Raw genomic sequence first — 21822 nt, forward strand, 5'->3', positions numbered from 1 at the left:
AAAACAAGGAAACATGAGTGAGGGTACTGGAGGGGGGGGGGGGGAGGGGAATGACCTGGATGATGGGGAGGGGGGGATGACTGGGATGAGAGGAGCAGACCGACACCTCCTCCTGATCTGTTCTCAGGTCTTGGGGTATGTGAGAATTGAAGCCCACCATGTGAGAGAGCAGCAGCAGCGGTGGTGGTGTCAGAGTGTTGGATCCAGGTTTCCGTTAGAGCAAGAAGGTTCAGTCATGAATGTAGGAGTTTGTTGCACACTGACCTTGCATTCCAGAGTGCGCAATTAAAAGGGGCAGGAGAAGGGGATCACTGGATATTGATAAGATGAGCAGGGTTTCTATATGTTGCAGGATGAGAGTTATATGTACTAAAGGATAGGGGGAGATGTCAACAGCAGCTAGGAGGAGGAAAGAGAGAGAGCAGGTGATTCAGTGTTTTGTGTGAGCATTTTGTGCGCGGTGTGGGAGTAGTGGATGGTTTTGAATGGTTGAAAAATGTCAGTAAGGCTATGTGCCCACGCTGCGGATTTTGCCGCGGATTTTCCAAAAATCTGCAGCAGCGGCACTTTCAAGCCATTTCAATGGCATTTTGGAAATGCTGTGTCCATGCTGCGGATTTTTCTGCGGCGGATTTGCCGCGGATTTTGATCCGGAAAAATCTTCAGCATGTCAATTATTGTTGCGGATTTTGGGTATAGAATGGGGAAAAAAAAAAAAAAATCCGCATCAAAATCCGCGGCAAAATCGCGGTAAATCCGCGGCAAATCCGTGGCAAAAATAAGGTGCGGATTTTCCGCGAAAGTCGCGGATTTTCATGCAGAAAAATCCGCAGGTACATTCTACCGTGGACACATAGCCTTAGGCCTCAATGTTGTACATGGGAGAGGGAAGGAGAGAGGGGCTGATATAGAGAGAAGGCACAGAATGTATAGGAGGGGGGTATAGGTGAGGGAGTGCAGAAACCAAGACATATAAGAAACTGAGCGATATAACAAATGAATAGTGTAATAAAGCAGAACCAGAATCATGCTTGTGAGAAGGTCTGGCCCAGCGTCCCTGTATCCGGCCCTGTCCATGTGCCATGATTGGTTGGAAAGAGATTCAAGACTGCCAGGACCCAACTACCACCATTTTCCCCCATAGAAAGACACGACACCGTTCTCTTATAAATTAAAATACTTTTATTTGAAATTTTCCATATTTTTGGAGAGAGGCATGGGGAAAAACCACTCATCTTTTGGCATAAAATTTGGTCGCAGCTTTTAACCAGGCATTAACTTGCCAACATCACGGGGTTCAGGTAAATGTACCGCCTTCCGGCCGTCCGGCGCGGGTAATTCACCACCACTTTTCCTACCCCTTCCGCTGCTGCGACTTAAACACCGTAAACTCAATCAAAATTGGAAAACAAAAAGGGAGGGAGGGTGGGAAACAGGTCCGGGTTCTGCAGCAGAGAGGCCGGAGGCTGGGCAGCACAGTGATATGTATCCAGGAGGCGGGGCTTAGGCCAGTCACACCACAGAAGGAGGGGGCGGCAGGTCAGTGTCTTTCCAGGGGGAGACCTCTATTTAACATGCATGGGGGCCAGCAGTCAGGGGGCAGCATCTCAAGTTTCTGGCTGCAGTGCCCCTCAGACTGCCAGGACCCAACTACCACCATTTTCCCCCATAGAAAGACACGACACCGTTCTCTTATAAATTAAAATACTTTTATTTGAAATTTTCCATATTTTTGGAGAGAGGCATGGGGAAAAACCACTCTCATCTTTTGGCATAAAATTTGGTCGCAGCTTTTAACCAGGCATTAACTTGCCAACACCACGGGGTTCAGGTAAATGTACCGCCTTCCGGCCGTCCGGCGCGGGTAATTCACCACCACTTTTCCTACCCCTTCCGCCAAGGAGCAGCACAGCGCCAGCAAGCTGCGACCCCCCCCAAAAACTAAAAAATACCTGAGCCGTCCCAGGCATTTCCGCAACCACCATATCCATAACATCATCATTTGGGATGTACCCATCCAAGCTTAAGGACAGCCAAATATTGCCTTCCAGCTGGCGGTGCCAGACCAACAACTTTTTTTTTTTTTTTTTTTTTAACACTTTATTAACAGCACAACTTGGGTAGGCCCTGATTGACCATGCGCCAGGAGAGATCCTTATCACATTCTTCCTTAGCTCCATGCCCCCTTGGCCAGAGGGTTACCTTCGACCGGATCGTTGTAACACACCGAACTAAAACCGGGAAACTTGTACTTCTCTGACCGGATAAGGGTAAGAGGCCTAGCTAGACGGCCTTGGACCAGATACTTGAAGCCTATGTGTATCACCAAGTCGGTTGGAGAAAAGAGAGCTCACGCAATCTTGATCGCCTCTGATAGACCCACGGCTGAGCCAAGCTCCGGCAACCTCTCCAATTACATCCACTGTAACAGGAACAAGGAACCGACCACCAAGGCGAAGATCCGCTCTCCTCGCAGCCAACATATATGGAAGTAACCTCGGACCCAGTCACTAGGCCGACTTGGATCTGAAAGGAAAACAATGTCAGAACAGAGAATTCTCGTAACCATCAAACACCTCTTCTCTCCAAGGTGGTACTGGCAAAACCCACAAACTTTTTTTTTTTTTTAAAAAAAATAAACAAATCACAATCATGTCATTTTACATTAGCCCTGTACGCTGTTCTGAATCTTCTTACGTGACTAATAAAAACAAGATTTCAAAAACCAACTCAGTCCTGACGTCCCTCTTAATGCATTTCAATTGCAGTCACCTAATCCACTGAAACTGTGCTCATGTATGCTGGCCCCTGAAGCCTTGGAACACCCCAACTCTGGTAGAGTATGTACCGGGTACCACGGCTGGCAAACACCAAAATAACGAGGAACCATCACATTACCAACCAAAACCAGCCCACAAAATGTAGGACTAACTCCGTGACGCTAAAATGAAGGGCCGTCGTCGTGGGTAAAAACTAGTCCCATCACACCCGCTCGCCTAAGAGACATAACCGACAACGTCGGGACGCCCGCCGAGTGAGGGAAAAAAGATCCAAAAACATCAAGGTATAGATTCGCAATGGGGCGAAAAATCCAAACCCCCCCCTTTTTTTTTTTTTGGAACAATCTATGGCTAGAAAAGGATAGGCCTACTGTGATCCACTCGCTTGCCGCTAATCATCCAACCCTTAAATACCTTACACCCCACAAGGCCCACATCGTTTCAGTACAGTTCCACAATTTAAAAACGGGAAGACCGACCTCGTAACAGGTTGCTTGCAACCGAAAATGATGCACGTTCACTGAATACTGCCGGGTGTGTATTACTAGAGGGTGGCTTGGGAAATCGTCACGCACATCAGCCACCAAACAACACCCGCTGCATAACGTACCATAGAACCGTCAGGTCAATGCAAAATGGGGGCCCGGATCATAAGCCTAACTTCACCGAACACCCCACCATCTAGCTGCGCACTCCCAGCCTTGATCCTGCTGGTGGGTGGAGTTACCAAAATACCTGGGATTGTGATTGCACTAGGGTGAGCGATACTAACCCGGAAACCAGATGCCTGTATTGACTTCAACCCTGCGTTGACCCATAGGCATTCTAAGCCACAAAAAACCTAATCAGCCTGATTACTTATTTGAGTAGGGGGCTGTAGTTGGTTAAGACTTTTACCCACCGGCATCGTCGAACCACTGGTCATCCTCCTATTTCCCAGTCTACCCCCCCTTTTGTTTAGCTGGAACCTAAATAGGGGGAAAGGCGCAATCAAAGTTAGGTTACCGGACCATGCCCGCCGGGCCCAGCATCGGGAACTTTTTTTTTTTTTTATATATATATATATATATATATAAACACTTTGTATTGCAAATGATCCCAAACAGCTGGCCCTGCAACGCCGGAAATAATCCACCTACAAATCTGTCTGTTCCTGCTCTTGAAATTATTATGGCACGGCACGATGGCTCAGTGGCCAGATGCAGCCCTAGGGTCCTGGGCCCAAATCCCACCCAGGACACCATACGCAAGAAGCCTGCACGTTCTCCCCGTGTCTGCGTGGGTTTCCTCCAGGCACTCCGGCCTCCTCCCACACCCCCAAAAACATACAGGTAGGGAATCCAGACCGTAAGCCCCAATGGGGACAGCGTCCCCAACGCATGCAAAGCACAGCAGAATATGTGAGCGCTATATAAATTAAAGGTTTCGGTTTTTTTTTTTGTTTTTTTTTTTAAAAAATGGCAATTGGCACTTGACGAGAAATTCCACTACACCATCAGGTCCACCTTTAGAGGCGCCCATATCCTGGTTCCATGTTACGGAATACAAGTTAAAACTTACCGCTCCTGAGGTTGGACACATGTACCAAAAACCCGGGCCACCCAACACTGCCACTTAGTAATACCCTTGGTCGCCAGGGTAAAGGCACCTGGGAAAAACTAATGCCGTAGACACGACCTTACAAAGTTAAAGCCTTCCCTGTGGGTTCCCAGAGATGGAGTGTAGAGCGTCCAGGTAACGGGTAATAGTGAATAAACCTGTCTCCATGTGGCCAAGCATTCCGAATAGAGGCAAATCCTATAAGAGGTTTTTTTTTTTTTTTTTGTTTTTTTATATTTATATATATATAATACAATTGCTTCAAATAATATAGTTAGTCGGCACCCTCTATCGTATAATATTAGAATAATCTCTGTCTGGTAAAACATTGGATAGCCATTTGTCAGTTATATACACCTGAGATCAAAAATTAAAATTGATTTATTTTTTTTTTTGAGGGGATATTCATGTGGACATAATTATGCAATTAAATAAAATATTAAAGATGCAAATTTTGCACATCACTTGCTCATTTTTGTCTGTTAAGATGAAACACAAACCAGCAGCGAAAAGGTACCAAACCTGCAACTTTTCAGCTACAGCACTAAGTTATAATGGGGATCCCATTTTCCTGCATAAATACCTGTTTGTATAAAGGACTGGCACAAGACTTTTTTTTTTTTTTTTTTTTAAAATAAATAGGAAAGGGTTTTTTACAGTTAGAGCAGTCAGGTTGTGGAATGCCGACCACAGTATTAAATAACGGCAGACACTACAACTGCCTTTAATATCAGGGTGTGAGATTTCCACAGTCCACCCACGGTGTTGGTCATACATAACTCAGTAGGAAGAATGTAGAATTGGGTGGGAATCCTGTTGCCTGGTGACATCACGTTACCCCTCCCCTGGGGCACTTATCCCACCCAAAATCCCACATAATGGTACTTACCAGAAGATGCAGGAAAAAGCAGACCCTTCTTCTGGAAATTGCACGCCCGGTTCCAACGGCAACTCCGCTGTCCGGACCAATGTACCCAGATGCTGTTCGTCCCGCAGCGGGACCTCACCAGACTTAGTCTGGGGACGAGAATGCGTTTGCCACGCGGCGACCTCGACCATCCGCCGCAGTGGTGGGATCTAGCTCTACCAATGTGACTTTTTTTTTTTTTATTCTCCCCCTCCATGACGATGCTCAGAGCCCCGATGCCCACGCCGATGCTATAGTGAGGCTGACTGACTACGGTCGCCGCAGCTACCCGCACCATGTTTTGACTACAACAATGGCCGGGGTACCTGCAAATGACCGCATAGCACGGTGTTCAACGTCATCCCAACCGCCGCCATACCACGCCGGAACCCCGGGGGGAAGGGGGGGGGGTTTGTTCTGCCTACAGCCCCAGTGCGTACAGTGTCACGATGGGGTATATGAGAAGATGTGGGGTGGTGGGGGGGGCCGGTACAGGGGAGCGGAGCTTATTACTCCAGCAGGCCAGCGCACCCCCCGCTGCAGCGCTTCCAACTTGCGCCTGCAACAGGGACCGCACCAACCCACAGATCGCCCCCGTACTCCCCCCCCCCCCCCCGTGCCGGCAGTGATAGGGCGGCGGGGTGGGCGGCGCCGTAGAAAAAGAGCGCGAAGCGCTCCTTTTTAAATTTAACAGCAACTCAAACTAACCGGCGTGCGGGCAGTTCCCTCAGAACGCCGCTCGCCGGAACACATAGCTTATTAGCCTCAGCAGGGAGGGATCCGCTCACAGCTAACAATGCCATGAGCAGCACGCCTCCCTCCCTGCTGAAAAGGGGAGGGGGGGGGGGGGGTGGTTGGGGCAGATTGACGGCGAGCACAAGCTGACCGGCGGGCGGGTAGTTCCCTCAGAACGCCGCTCGCCGGTACATGTCACTTGTGCCTCAGCATGGAGGGAGCCGCTCGCAGCTAAAAGCGCCGTGAGCAGGACGCTTTCCTCCATGCTGATTTTAGGGGAGGATGGAGGGGGGGGTGGAGGGGGGGGGGGGTGTGTTTGGGGTTAAGGCTGTTAAATAATGGCGAGCGCAAGCAGACCAGCGGGCGGGTAGTTCCCTTAGAACGCTGCGCTCACCGGCACACATCGCTTGTGCCTCAGCAGAGAGGGAGCCGCTCACAGCTAACAGCGCTGTGAGCTGAAACGCTTACCTCCCTGCTGATAGCTCTCTTACCGCCTCCAGGAGCGGGTCCCTGTGTCCGGCTGCCCAAACAGGTCCGGGTTCTGCAGCAGAGAGGCCGGAGGCTGGGCAGCACAGTGATATGTATCCAGGAGGCGGGGCTTAGGCCAGTCACACCACAGAAGGAGGGGGCGGCAGGTCAGTGTCTTTCCAGGGGGAGACCTCTATTTAACATGCATGGGGGCCAGCAGTCAGGGGGCAGCATCTCAAGTTTCTGGCTGCAGTGCCCCTCAATGTATAGCTCTTAGGAATATACTGCACATGTTATCCCTAGGCCAGACTGAGATGCATTTGAAGGATCTGTTGCGATGTATGACACAATTTTATATGTTGAATAATTATGCAATTACAGAGACACCATATCAGGGATTACTACACAAGATTCCAGACACCAAGACAGAGCAGACAAAGATCATAAAATAAAGTGGGAGTCAATGTGAACCATTTGCTAGACTAGTGTCTAGCATAGCTGAAAATATGGAACTATTCACACTTGGCATATGAGACGCATAAATAATGATTGGTAAATACCTTCTGGTCCATTCTGGGACTTTTCTGGTATATTTCTGAGTACTTATGATGCACTTATCAGATGCACACAGAGACCTAGTGGTCTACATTTATACAAGTCTCACTGCACAAGATGAACAGCAGCTGACCGAGAGGGGCGAGGCACATCAAACAATTACAAAGATAGGCTAGCTTCACATTAGCGTTTTTTTGCCTTAAGGCAAAAAAAACGCAAACTGCATGTGACTGGATCCTTTTTTTTTTTTTTATTCCAACGCATGCCCCCGTTAGTGACCTGACCGTTTTATTACTGGATCCGTTTACTGGATCCAGTAAAAAAACCAGACCATTCACTTGCGTTTGCATGCGTTTGGGTGCTGTTTTTCAGCTTATTTTTGACGGATCCGTTTGTTCTATGTCATCTGCCATTCAGCTCTGCTACATGGCCGTTGACAGCAGACACAGACAGAGCCATGTAGCAGAGATGAATGGCAGATGACAGCAGACACAGACAGAGCCGCACAATCAGAATGAAGTCGGATGAACGTCACCCGACTTCATTGTCATCCCGCGGCTCTGTCTGTGTGGCATGGCCTGATTTTCGGTCACCGGTGAAGGTCTCACCGGTAACCGCAAATACCCTGTGTGACCGCAGTGATCTGCGCGATCAGCGGTGCCGTCACTGAGGTTACCCGCGGCCACAGCTGGATCCTCCAACTGTGACAGCAAGTCGCCCGAGTGACAGCGATGAAGTCACAGGTGAGTTGCGGTCACAGTTGGAGTATACAGCGGTGGCCGCGAGTTACCTGAGTGACAGCTCAGCTGATCGTGCGGCTCTCTTCATTAGCTGCGTGGAGCTGTCAGGAGCGGCGGTTTCTTCTGCCGCTCCTGTCACCTTCATGTAGCAGAGCTGAGAGCGACTCTGGACCTCCGTGGGTTACGCCGGACATGGAGGGCTTTTTCGGGCTTAATAAAGTGGCGAACGAGGGAATTTGTTAGTGTTTTTTATGGCAAATAAAGGATTTTTCGGGTGTGTGTGTTTATTTACTGTAACTTACAGATTAATCATGGAAGGTATCTCGGGGAGACGCCTGCCATGATTAATCTTGGACTTAGTGGCAGCTATGGGCTGCCATTAACTCCTTATTACCCCAATTGCCAACACACCAGGACAAATCGGGAAGAGCCGGGTACAGTCCCAGAACTGTCGCATCAAATGGATGCGGCCTTTCTGGGCGGCTGCTGGCTGATATTGTTAGGCTGGGGGGCTCCCCATAACGTGGGGCTCCCCATCCTGAGAATACCAGCCTTCAGCCGTTTGGCTTTACCCTGGCTGGTATCAAAATGGGGGGGAACCGCACGTCGATTTTTTTAAATTATTTATTTCTCTGCTCCATAGTGACATGCCCACCGGCGGCTGTGATTGGTTGCAGTGAGACAGCTGTCACTCAGCGTGTGGGCGTGTCTCAATGCAACCAATCATATTTGCCTGTGGGCGGGGAAAGCAGGGAATATGAGATTGTTTAATGAGCGGCCGGCTTTTTCAAAAGTGGAGAAGCCGCCAGAGCAGTGTGAATGCCGTCCAGCGCCGCGCCTGTGATCGGGGATTGGTGAGTATAAGAGAGGGGGGAGAGGGAGAGACCGACATGGACAGAGAGAGGGATAGAGACCGAGAGGGAGAGACCGAGAGGGAGAGACCGACCGACAGATAGAGAATAGAGACTTTAAATTAATTGAAAAAAGAAATAAGTTAGCTAAACGAATAGTTAGCTAATGAGGAGATACAGAGATACATAGATCGAGAGACAGAAAAAAATAGAAATAAATAGAGATAGATAGATAGAGATAGAGATAGAGATAGAGATTATATATATATATATATATATATATATATATATATATATTATATATAGATAGATAGGAGGTGAGCAAGATTAAGGAAAGAAATATATATAGATTGGTGGATAGATAAATAGATGAGTTGATTTTAAATTATGACAAAAATTAAAAAAAGGAAAGTTAGATACATTGCTATAGATAAAGATAGATGAGTGAATATTGATAGATATAATGTTATAATGTTAAATATAGATATATTTAACATAAATATATATATATATATATATATATATATATATATATATATATATATATATATATATATATATATATATATATATATATATATATATTTTATGTTTAACTAAAGATTGTGAAGATCTAGATAGAAAACTATCTGCTTCAGACCAGGTTTGCAACGGCAAAAAGGATCATTCCAGCCGCTGGCAAGCGCAAATGTGAAAAATATATACGGCGCCCATTGAAATACATTGCAGCTAGTGCTGCAATGTACAGGATCCGGTGAGCTGCTGTTTTTGGTCTGAGACAAAAAACGCTGCATGTTGCGTTTTTGAAAGATGGTTAAAAACTGCAACTCACTGGATCCTGATTCTACCACATGCAAACAGATGCAAATGCATGTTGCCGCGAGTCCATTGACAATGCATTGAGCAGACGACGGATCCGGCAACATGCAGTTTGCGTTTTTCTGCCGACCGGCAGAATACCGCTAATGTGAAGCTAGCCATAGGTAGAATCAACTCACAGAAGAAAAGACAGAAAATTGTTTAAGGCTATGTGCGCACTTTCCGTCGTCCTACATGCAGTTGTAAACGCACGTTTTAGCCTTAATTGATTTTGCCACAGTTGCCTTTTCCTGAAATTTAGCGCAGAAAACGCATTCGTATTTACCGCGTTTTAGATGCGTTTTCTGCGCTTTTTACATGCTTTTTCCCTTGTGTTTTGACAGATGCGTTTGGAACATCAAGACACTGCTAAATAAAGTTTAAACAGTCAAAAAGAATGAAAAAAGAAAAAAAAGGGACAAACGTATATTAATGGGAAAAATAATGGAAAAAGATATATTTAATAAAATTATAGTGGTAATATACCTTTTATTGGTTAAATAACAATAAATGCATAATTTTCTTTAATTTAATTGTCGGACTATGTGTGTGTGTAAAGGGACATATCAAATCATTACTTTGATGTCCAAAACGCATGTTTTCTGCACTGAAAAAGCAGGTAAAACGCTGGAATTTTGATTCCGCTTGCGTTTTGCTACTTCTCATTGACTTCAATGTTAACAAAATGCACCACAAATGGCAAAAACAATTGACAGGGTCCTTTTTTGAACGCATGTTTTTTTGACCAAACTTATGCAAATTTTTAGATGCGTTTTGAAACGCAAAGTGCGGACAAGAAATCATGAATTCTCACTGACATTAATGGGAAACCAAAAGGCATGCATTTGGGCACAAAAACGCTGCTGTTCAAAACGGACCCTAAACGCACCTGAAACGCAGGTGAAAACGGAAAGTGCGCACATAGCCTTAAAGAACTGAAGTCCTCAGTGGTTGATACCTTTTAATGGCTAACTGAAAAGATGGTAATAATAGCAAGCTTTCGAGACTACTCAGGTATCTTCATCAGGCATGGTATGAAGAGACCTGAGTAGTCTCGAAAGCTTGCTATTATTACCATCTTTTCAGTTAGCCATTAAAAGGTATCAACCACTGAGGACTTCAGTTCTTTTCACTCTTTAACGACCGCGGGCAGTAAAATTACGTCCTAGCAGTCATAACGTTACTGCCCACGGTCTGCCGGCAGCAGCATGCCGAGATCGACGCACATCTCAGCTGATTTTCACGGCTGAGATGTGTGCCTGCTAGGCACGAGCAGAATCGTTATCTGCTCCTGCCGTTTAACCCCTATAATGGCGCTGTCAATATGTGACAGCGCCATTATAAACGCGATCGCGGTAAAGTTTTACTTACCGCCCAATACCGGAAGTCACGTGACATGATCATGTGACTTCCGGTGGTTGTCATGGTAGCACAGGGTCATGTGATGACTCCTGTGCTAGACATGAACTACATTCACTTTTGCTTTCCACGGAGGCCAGGGAAGCAGGAAGTGCACGTATCTGCTGTTTACAGCTGTGTAGCTGTGATCAGCAGATAGTGCAGAGCGATCGGATTGTTGATCGCTATAGCCCCCTAGGGGGACTAGTAAAATTAAAAAAAAAGTAAAAAAAAAGTTTTGAAAAATTAAAAAAAAAAACAAAAAACCCTAAAAGTTCAAATCACCCCCCTTTCGCCCCATTGAAAATTAAAGGGTTAAAAAAAATAAAAAATATACACACATTTGGTATCGCCGCGTTCAGAAACGCCCGATCTATCAAAATATAAAATCAATTAATTTGATCAGTAAACAGCGTAGCAGCAAAAAATTTCCAAACGCCAAAATGACTTTTTTTGTCGCCACAACTTTTGCGCAATATGCAATAACAGGCGATCAAAACGTAGCATCTGCGCAAAAATGGTACCATTAAAAACAGCTCGAGTCGCAAAAAATAAGCCGTCACTGAGCCATAGATACCGAAAAATGAGAATGCTACGGGTCACGGAATATGGCGTAAAACGTGCGCCACTTTTTTCAGACAAGCTTCCGAATTTTTTTTAACCCCTTATATAAAAGTAAACCTATACATGTTTGGTGTCTACGAACTCACAATGACCTGAGGCATGACACCCACACATCAGTTTTACCATACAGTGAACACAGTTAATAAAATATCTCAAAAACAACAGTGCTATCGCACTTTTTTTGCAATTTTTCTGCATTTGGAATTTGTTTGCCGTTTTCCAGTACACTATATGGTAAAATCTATGGTTTCATTTAAAAGTACAGCTCATTCCGCAAAAAATGAGCCCTCACATGACCATATTGACTGAAAAATAAAAGTTACATCTCTCAGAAAAAGAATGGCGAAAAAAAAAAAAACGGAAAACGAAAAATTGGCCGGTCATGAAGGGGTTAAACAATTTTTTATCTCTACTGGATAACACGGTACAAAGATATATTAATTATATTTAATTATAATTAATTAATATTTAAGAAAAGACAACACTTAACTAATTACACAGCAGGTAAAGATCAGTTTAGCATACCAATATGAGAGACAGCTTAAGGCTATGTGCGCACAGTGCGTTTTTCGCAGCGTGTTTTTGGCCTCAAAACTGCATGACTATGAGTTTTCATTTTTGCTGTCCGCACACAACTTTTTTTTTAAGCTGCGTTTTTGAGCTTAAAAAAAAAAAATAGACATGTCAATTCTTTCCTGCGTTTTCCCCCCATGCAATGCATTGGAAAAACGCAGAGATCAAAAACACAGCAAAACGCAGCCAAAAAGCACCAAAACGCGGTAAAAACACATGCGTTTTTGCCGCTTTTTTTTTGCTGCGGGTGCGTTTGTGCGTTTTTTAGCGGCCAAAAACGCAGCGTCAAAAAAACGCAGCGTGTGCACATAGCTTAAGTTTGAATGCAGAAGAGGAGATGAGATGAAAATCTGTGCAGGAAATTCAAATGGACAGTCGTTCATACCAATATGAGAGACAGCTGAAAGGGAACCAAACATCAGGATTTTGGTCTATAAGGCTAAGTTCACACTTCCGTTGTTTTGCATCAGTCACAATCCGTGGCCTAGAGGAATTACGGTATCCTGCAAAATATTTTGCAGGAATCCTGTTTTTCCCCATAGGCTTCTATTAGTGCCGGATTGCGACTGATGATGCTGCGTTGCATCCGCTGCGTCGCGGTCAGTCGTTTTTTAACTGACCGCCGCGCGGGAGCAACGCAGCCTGTAACGTTTTTTGAGCAGCGCGATCCGTAGGATTTCGTTGCGCATGCGCTCTCTGGCTCCCCGCCCCCGTAACCAGGATAAACATCGGGTAACCAAGCAATGCGCTTTCATTAGTTACCCGATATTTACAGTGGTTACGGGTGCAGGGAGCCAGCGCTAAGCGGTGTATGCTGGTAACCAAGATAAATATCGGGTAACCAAGCAAAAAGTGCTTTGCTTTTAGTTACCCGATATTTACCCTGGATACAGTGTGCAAGGAGGCCGATACTTCCCCACTCGGCTCCGCCCCCTCCCGCACTCCGCATGTGTACACTCACACACACTCACTTGTCCCCAGCCCTGCAGTCCCTGCGGCACTGACGTCCTCAGCTCCACGGCCCCTCTCGGCTCCGCCCCCTCACGCTCCGCCCCCTCGCGCTCCTCCCCCTCCCGCACTCCGCATGTACACACGCATGTAGACACACACACACACACACTCACTCACCTGTCCCCAGCCATGCAGACCGCGGCACTGACATCTTCAGCTCCGCCCCCCGAACTCTGCCCCCCCCCCCGAACTCTGCCCTCCCCCCCCAAACTCTGCCCCACCCCCCCGAACTCCGCCCCCCGCACACAACGGAGTCCGACAATGAAATTATTTTCTTTGTCACCGTTGTCATCCGTTGTACAACGCATCAGTCACATGCGTCAAGGAACGCATGTGACTGATGTAAAACAACGGAAATGTGAACTTCGCCTAAGGTGTAGCCAGCGCAGTACTGGCACTATCAGGCACAGTGTGTACATACCATTAGTGGGCAGCTCGGGTGTTTAGGCTGTGAAATCCATGTTTATGAAGTTTGAAAATTCATGCACTTTTTGATTGACGTGTGCACCTCTCCTGATAATATCCGGGCGGGTTATGCACATGATTCCCCCCCCCCCCCCCCGCCGCCGGTTCCTCCCTCCCTCTGGCTGTATGCAAATTTCTAATCTTCAGTTACACGGCGTCGAAGTTTGTGCCTGCGCATAGCGCTCATCTCCGGCGCCATGATTTTGAAGCCCGCATTCAGTGTTTGGTGTCTGAGAGGGCGGTGCATGCGCCCTCGCTTCTTCATGGTATGTATAGCCTGTGCCTGATAGTGCCAGTACTGCACTGCCTGCACCTTGTACACGAAAATCCTGATGTCTGGTTCCCTTTAAGTGTGAATGCAGAAGAGGAGATGAGATGAAAATCTGTGCAGGAAATTCAAATGGACAGTTCAAATGTACAATATTTAATGGAAACCTGGCACAGATATTTTTGATCTGCACCTGCCTGTGCCTCCTGGAGAACATCCTCGTCCTGCGCCGTCAGGAGGTCGTGCACTTTGTGGACAGCGGTGAGTAATGTGATGAGATGTGGGGAGGACACAGCGGGGGGTGACGTGTGACCCATCCATGGAGATTTATCATTAGATACATGACGAGATCTGGCAGGGAATATGGCACATGTGGGATATTTGGACGCTTGCTAGGCCGGAAAGGCCCTGTGCGCACTAGATGTTTTTGCTGCGTTTTTTTACCGCGTTTTTGTGCAGAAAACGCTGTGACATTGCTTCCCCAGCAATGTGTATGGGTTTTCAGAAGTGCTGTCCGCACACAGCGTTTTTTTGTAGCTGCGTTTTTGTGGTGACCACAAAAACACAGCATGTCAATTATTTCTGCGTTTTTCACTGCGTTTTCCACCCATTGAGTTCAATGAGATGTTCAAAAACGCAATGAAAAAATGCAAATTGCAAATATAGCTGCGTTCCTATGACTAAAAACGCAGCTATAAATGCCATGGGTGGGTAGTGCAGTGACATGTACAGGAAGAGGATTCCTTCTGTTGATAAACACAGAAGCGTGAATCCTCCTGGTACCGCCACCGCTGCTTCCATCTCACGTCCGGTGCCATGTCCGCTCCCGTACGGCGCCATGCCCAGACGGGAGATGGAAGCAGCTGCGAAATCAAAAGTAAACAGTAGAAAAAAAAAATGTCATACTCACCTGTCTGCAGACTCCCAGTACCGCCACCCCCACTCCAGCTGTGTGCAGACGGCCGGGACACCTCCGATAGCTGCAGGACCTGGCGCTGATCACCTGATGCGGTCACCTGACGGAATCAGCTGACAGTGACAACGGTGAGGCCGGCTTTTTACCGCCCGGCCGGCTAAACTATCAGCTGATGCCGTCAGGAGACTTCATCAGATGATTACCGGCAGCTCCTGCAGCGATCGAGTCAGCACAGACGTGTGTATTTTTTTTTTTCACTGATGCATCAGCTAATTGTATAACCAGCGTTTATACAATCAGCTGATGTGTGATGTGATTCACATCCTTGAACCTGACACATCATCTGATCACTTTGCCTTCCAGCAAACCGATCAGATGATATTGGATCCGGATTGGACGGCGCGGGACCCTTGACCCAGGATTACTGCGGAGGGGGGTTCTTTATTTCAATAAAGATGGACTTACTAATTGTGTTGTGTTTTATTTATAATAAAAATATTTTTCTGTGTGTTGTGTTTTTTTTATCTTTACTAGAAATTCATGGTGGCCATGTCTAATATTGGCGTGACACCATGAATTTTGGGCTTAGGGCCAGCTGATAATATACAGCTAGCCCTAACCCCATTATTACCCAGCGAGCCACTCGGCATCAGGGCAGCTGAAAGAGTTGGATACAGCGCCAGAAGATGGCGCTTCTATGAAAGCGCTATTTTCTGGGGTGGCTACGGACTGCAATTCGCAGCGGGGGTGCCCAGAAAGCATGGGCACCCTGCGCTGTGGATTTCAATCCCCAGCTGCCTAGTTGTACCTGGCTGGACTCAAAAATTGAGTGAAGCCCATGTCATTTTTTTTTAATTATTTCATGAAATTCATGAAATAAAAAAAAAAGGGCTTCCCTATATTTTTGGTTCCCAGCCGGGTACAAATAGGCAGCTGGGGGTTGGGGGCAGCCCGTAGCTGCCTGCTGTACCTGGCTAGCATACAAAAATATGGTGAAGCCCACGTAATTTTTTTGGAGGGCAAAAAACTCCTGCATACAGTCCTGGATGAAGCATACTGAGCCTTGTAGTTCTGCAGCTGTCTGCTCTCCTGCATACACTAGTGGAGAATGAACATATTGAAGAAGGAAATGACATCAGACCTTTTTTTTTTTTCAACAATCTTTAATTGCATTGTTCACTGATAAAAAAACGCATAAAAAAGCAGTGAGCAAAAATGCAGCCAAAAACGTGGTAAAAACGCACAAAAAAAGTGTGGGGGAAAAAACGCCTAGTGCGCACATACCCTTAGGTTGTGTGTGCACACTGTTTTTTTTGCAGCTTTTTTTTATGCAGTTTGTTGCCCAAAACTGTATGTCTTTCCCTCACAAAGCAAAGTCTATGAGAATTCATAAATGTGTAGACGTTGCTTTTTTATGCTTGTAGTTTTGGGTTGACAATAAATCTGCAGCATGTCAATTCTTTGTGTTTTCCCCCCATTTAATTCACTAATAACCCATGGAAAAACACACCAAAAATGCATGCAGTTTTTTTGTCATTTCCTGGAAAAGCAGCAGTTTTGTTGTGAACAAATTTTCTGCAGCGTGCGCACGTAGCATTACACTTATATCTCTCCTGACCCCTCATGGATGATGGACAGACACAGAATGGAGCTATTGATATATAACACTTGACATGTTACGTCTCCCCTCGGCCGCACTCCTTATAAATAAACATATAATAAAGTTGCAGCACATATTGGTCACTCTTTATAGTCACAATTTGCTCAGTAAATTCCCAGTGTTCTCTACAATAGTCACATTAGACATCGGGGTCTCCTGGATCCCATCACACGGTGATCACACCTGGGGCCGAGACCCCAGAAATAGCGACATCTCCTTCTCAAGATGAAGCACATATGTGAAGCTTCTCCATGGGATTTCTGCATTATGTGCACCATAGCTCGAGATCAAGGTGAGGCCATTAAATAATAATAGACAGCAACACATTGATACATAAACTACAATAACAACACAACTGAAATAATTAGAACCACGGTGGCTCAGTGGTTAGCACTGTAGTCTTGCTTTCACATCCCACCAATGACAATATCTGTAAAGTCTGTATGTTCTCTCTGTGTTTGCATGGGTTTCCTCTGGGTTCTCCAGTTTACTCCAACACTCCAAATCAGTGATCAGCTCCAGACTCACCTGAATACACCGCAGACACCTGATACAGAAGCACAATGAGGGGGAACATCCTCCTCCTCCTCCTCCTCCTGCCCCCGATATATGGAGGACCCCGAGGACCAGAACAGAAGTGTCACCCAAGACAGACACAATGTAACAGAAGAATGACAGCTCTGTGCACTGAGAGCGGAGCTCTGCACTGATTGGACGGGAGATCCACCCTTCCTCCAATAGGAAAATTAATCTCCAGCTGATCAGCTGTTACCGGGCAGAGGGAGGCTGGCGAGGTTAGACGCTGGATAAGTGAAAGTGAAAGCTGGAGATTTATTAGAAATGACGCAACCTCTTCAGAAAAAAAGGTGCACGCTGCGTTCTGTCAAGTGCGGATAAAATGCACCCTCTGTCAGACTGGACAACTGTAAACCCTGCGTTTGACTAAAAAAATAAATCCAAAACGCATGCGTTTTGAATACATTTTGGATGCATTTTTGACAGTGCGGTTGCACTTGGCTCTGCTAGATCCCTATAGACAAGTGATGGCGAACCTATGGCACGCGTGCCAGAATGGGCAAGCAGAGCCCTTTCTGCTGGCACGCGCGCTGTCGCCTGATCCTGCCGCTTTGCACTGCTGGTGTGGTCGCGCCGGCAGTTCAAAGCTGTGTTGGAGCGGAGGGACATTTCTCCTTGCTCTGACACTCCTTCGCTCCCAGGCCGTAGGTCTGTTGCCTAGGAGACGGAGGAGCGTCAGTAAGCAACGCCGGCGTTATGACATCTTCTGGCCGCGCTGGAACTGAGGACCCAGCGGCGTGCAGCGGTGGAGCGGGTGCTGGAAGGTGAGTTGTGTGGTTTTTTTGTTTGTTTTTTTAACTTGTGTGCGGCTGTGTCAAGGGGAGGGGGCAGCGCCAGCACGGGGGAGACAGTGCCAGCGCGGGGAAACATACATGCCAGCACAGGGGAGACAGTGCCAGCATGGGGAAACATACATGCCAGCGTGGGGAAGACAGTGCCAGCGCGGGGGAGACTGTGCCAGCGTGAGGAAACATACATGCCAGCACAGGGGAGACAGTGCCAGCGCAGGGAAACATACATGCCAGCGCGGGGGAAACAGTGCCAGCGCAGGGAAACATACATGCCAGCACGGGGGAGACAGTGCCAGCGCAGGGAAACATACATGCCAGCACAGGGGAGACAGTGCCAGCGCAGGAAAACATACATGCCAGCACAGGGGAGACCGTGCCAGCGCAGGGAAACATAAATGCCAGCGCGGGGGAGACAGTGCCAGCATGGGGAAACATACAGTTAGGTCCAGAAATATTTGGACAGTGACACAATTTTCGCGAGTTGGGCTCTGTATGCCACCACATTGGATTTGAAATGAAACCTCTACAACAGAATTCAAGTGCAGATTGTAACGTTTAATTCGAAGGTTTGAACAAAAATATCTGATAGAAATTGTAGGAATTTTCACATTTCTTTACAAACACTCCACATTTTAGGAGGTCAAAAGTAATTGGACAAATAAACCAAACCCAAACAAAATATTTTTATTTTCAATATTTTGTTGCGAATCCTTTGGAGGCAATCACTGCCTTAAGTCTGGAACCCATGGACATCACCAAACGCTGGGTTTCCTCCTTCTTAATGCTTTGCCAGGCCTTTACAGCCGCAGCCTTCAGGTCTTGCTTGTTTGTGGGTCTTTCCGTCTTAAGTCTGGATTTGAGCAAGTGAAATGCATGCTCAATTGGGTTAAGATCTGGTGATTGACTTGGCCATTGCAGAATGTTCCACTTTTTTGCACTCATGAACTCCTGGGTAGCTTTGGCTGTATGCTTTGGGTCATTGTCCATCTGTACTATGAAGCGCCGTCCGATCAACTTTGCGGCATTTGGCTGAATCTGGGCTGAAAGTATATCCCGGTACACTTCAGAATTCATCCGGCTACTCTTGTCTGCTGTTATGTCATCAATAAACACAAGTGACCCAGTGCCATTGAAAGCCATGCATGCCCATGCCATCACGTTGCCTCCACCATGTTTTACAGAGGATGTGGTGTGCCTTGGATCATGTGCCGTTCCCTTTCTTCTCCAAACTTTTTTCTTCCCATCATTCTGGTACAGGTTGATCTTTGTCTCATCTGTCCATAGAATACTTTTCCAGAACTGAGCTGGCTTCATGAGGTGTTTTTCAGCAAATTTAACTCTGGCCTGTCTATTTTTGGAATTGATGAATGGTTTGCATCTAGATGTGAACCCTTTGTATTTACTTTCATGGAGTCTTCTCTTTACTGTTGACTTGAGACAGATACACCTACTTCACTGAGAGTGTTCTGGACTTCAGTTGATGTTGTAAACGGGTTCTTCTTCACCAAAGAAAGTATGCGGCGATCATCCACCACTGTTGTCATCCATGGACGCCCAGGCCTTTTTGAGTTCCCAAGCTCACCAGTCAATTCCTTTTTTCTCAGAATGTACCCGACTGTTGATTTTGCTACTCCAAGCATGTCTGCTATCTCTCTGATGGATTTTTTCTTTTTTTTCAGCCTCAGGATGTTCTGCTTCACCTCAATTGAGAGTTCCTTAGACCGCATGTTGTCTGGTCACAGCAACAGCTTCCAAATGCAAAACCACACTCCTGTAATCAACCCCAGACCTTTTAAGTACTTCATTGATTACAGGTTAACGAGGGAGACGCCTTCAGAGTTAATAGCAGCCCTTAGAGTCCTTTGTCCAATTACTTTTGGTCCCTTTAAAAAGAGGAGGCTATGCATTACAGAGCTATGATTCCTAAACCCTTTCTCCGATTTGGATGTGAAAACTCTCATATTGCAGCTGGGAGTGTGCACTTTCAGCCCATATTATATATATAATTGTATTTCTGAACATGTTTTTGTAAACAGCTAAAATAACAAAACTTGTGTCACTGTCCAAATATTTCTGGACCTAACTGTACATGCCAGCGTGGGGAAGACAGTGCCAGCACGGGGGAGACTGTGCCAGCATGGGGAAACATACATGCCAGCGCGGGGAAGACAGTGCCAGCATGGGGAAACATACATGCCAGCCCGGTGGAGACAGTGCAGCACAGGGGAGACAGTGCCAGCATTGGGAAACATGCATGCCAGCATGGGAAAACATACATGCCAGCATGGGGAAACATACATGCCATTATGGGGAAACATACATGTCAGCATGGGGGAAACATACATGTCAGCATGAGGAAAACATACATGTCAGCATGAGGAAAACATACATGCCAGGATGGGGAAACATACATGCCAGCATGGGGAAACATACATGCCATCATGGGGAAACATACATGTCAGCATGGGGGAAACATACATGTCAGCATGAGGAAAACATACATGCAGGATAGGGAAACATGCATGCCAGGATGGAGAAACATGCATCCTAGGATGGAAGAAACATGCATGCCAGGATGGAGGAAACATACATGCCAGGATGGAGGAAACATAATTGTCAGCATGGGGAAAACATACATGCCAGCATGGGCAAAACATACATGCCAGGATGGAGGAAACATGCATGCCAGGATGGGGAAAACATACATGCCAGGATGGAGGAAACATACATGCCAGGATGGAGGATTCATACATACCAGGATGGAGGAAACATACATGCCAGAATGGATGAAACATACATGCCAGGATGGAGGAAACATACATGCCAGGATGGGGAAAACATGCCTGGATGGAGGAAATATGCATGCCAGGATAGAGGAAACATATGCCAGGATGGAAGAAACATACATGTCAGCATGGGGAAACATACATGCCAGGATGGGGAAAACATGCATGCCAGGATGGGGAAAACATGCATGCCAGGATGGGGAAAACATGCCAGGATAGGGTACATTTACCAGGATGGGGGAACACGTTGGGATGGTGTACATTTACCAGGATGGGGGAACATGTTAGGAAGGGAGATTTTTACCTGGATGGGGAATATTTACCAGGATGGGTGAACATTTACCAGGAATGGGGTACATTTACCAGGAATGCGGTACATTTAACAGGATGAGATACATGTCGGGATGGGGGAACATTTACCAGGATGAGATACATGTCGGGATGGGGGAACATTTACCAGGATGAGATACATGTCGGGATGGGGGAACATTTACCAGGATGAGGAATATTTACCAGGATGGGAAATAAGCTGGGATGGGGTACATTTACCAGGATGGGGGAACATTTACCAGGATGGGCCCATGATGGGGACAAATATACCAGAATGTAGGAAATATATATCAGGATGGGGGACATGTTTACCAGGAAGTGGCCCAGGAAAAGAGACATAACTACACAATGAAAGGGGAGGGTAGCAACTCATACGTCTTTATGGGATTTCAAGATGTTCAGACTTTGAAATGTAGATGTGGATTACAGGGTGAAATCTGATTGCATTCCATGCTCAAATCTCTGTCTAATATGCTGCAATTTTTTCCAGAAAGCTCAATCCAACTGCTGTGTCTGGAAAGGGCAGTGACTCAGTTTCAATGTGTGGTAAGCATGCATGAGCGTGATGCCCCCCTGAGAAGACTGCAATGGTAAGGTTAAAATCAATTATTTATATAATTGTGTCAAGGTAGAAATTTGGGTGAAAATAGCTAATGGTATCTTCGTTCAGGATATCCAGAGGCCGGTGCCGTATTAGCTGTATGTCAGTGCAGATATTAATGAATCAGACAATGATCACACAAAACATGTTCTCTCCTTGAGCCAGCGTCACCAACTGAACTCTTGTATTGGAAAAAACGTAATTATACAGAATGCATCATTGACCTTCAATCTAGAACAGGGAGTAGGGAGTACTCAACTCCCCAGGTTTTCCCAGCATGTTATGAAATACATCTATGTTCGTTATACATTCTTTCTGTGTGAAACTACT

General features: G+C 46.3%; 1 protein-coding gene across 1 annotated transcript in view; it reads right to left on the minus strand.

Moving 5' to 3' along the window:
- Positions 1-17076, minus strand: part of LOC142256618 (class I histocompatibility antigen, F10 alpha chain-like) — a 106441-nt gene extending 89365 nt beyond the window's left edge. The window contains exon 1 of the mRNA XM_075328397.1: positions 16937-17076. Within this exon, the coding sequence (XP_075184512.1) occupies positions 16937-16985 (49 nt within the window). The 5' untranslated portion in view covers positions 16986-17076. The remainder of the gene's footprint in view (positions 1-16936) is intronic.
- Between the last annotated feature and the right edge of the window lie 4746 nt (positions 17077-21822).

Source organism: Anomaloglossus baeobatrachus, chromosome 1, assembly GCF_048569485.1.
Source record: "Anomaloglossus baeobatrachus isolate aAnoBae1 chromosome 1, aAnoBae1.hap1, whole genome shotgun sequence".
Lineage (NCBI taxonomy): Eukaryota > Metazoa > Chordata > Amphibia > Anura > Aromobatidae > Anomaloglossus > Anomaloglossus baeobatrachus.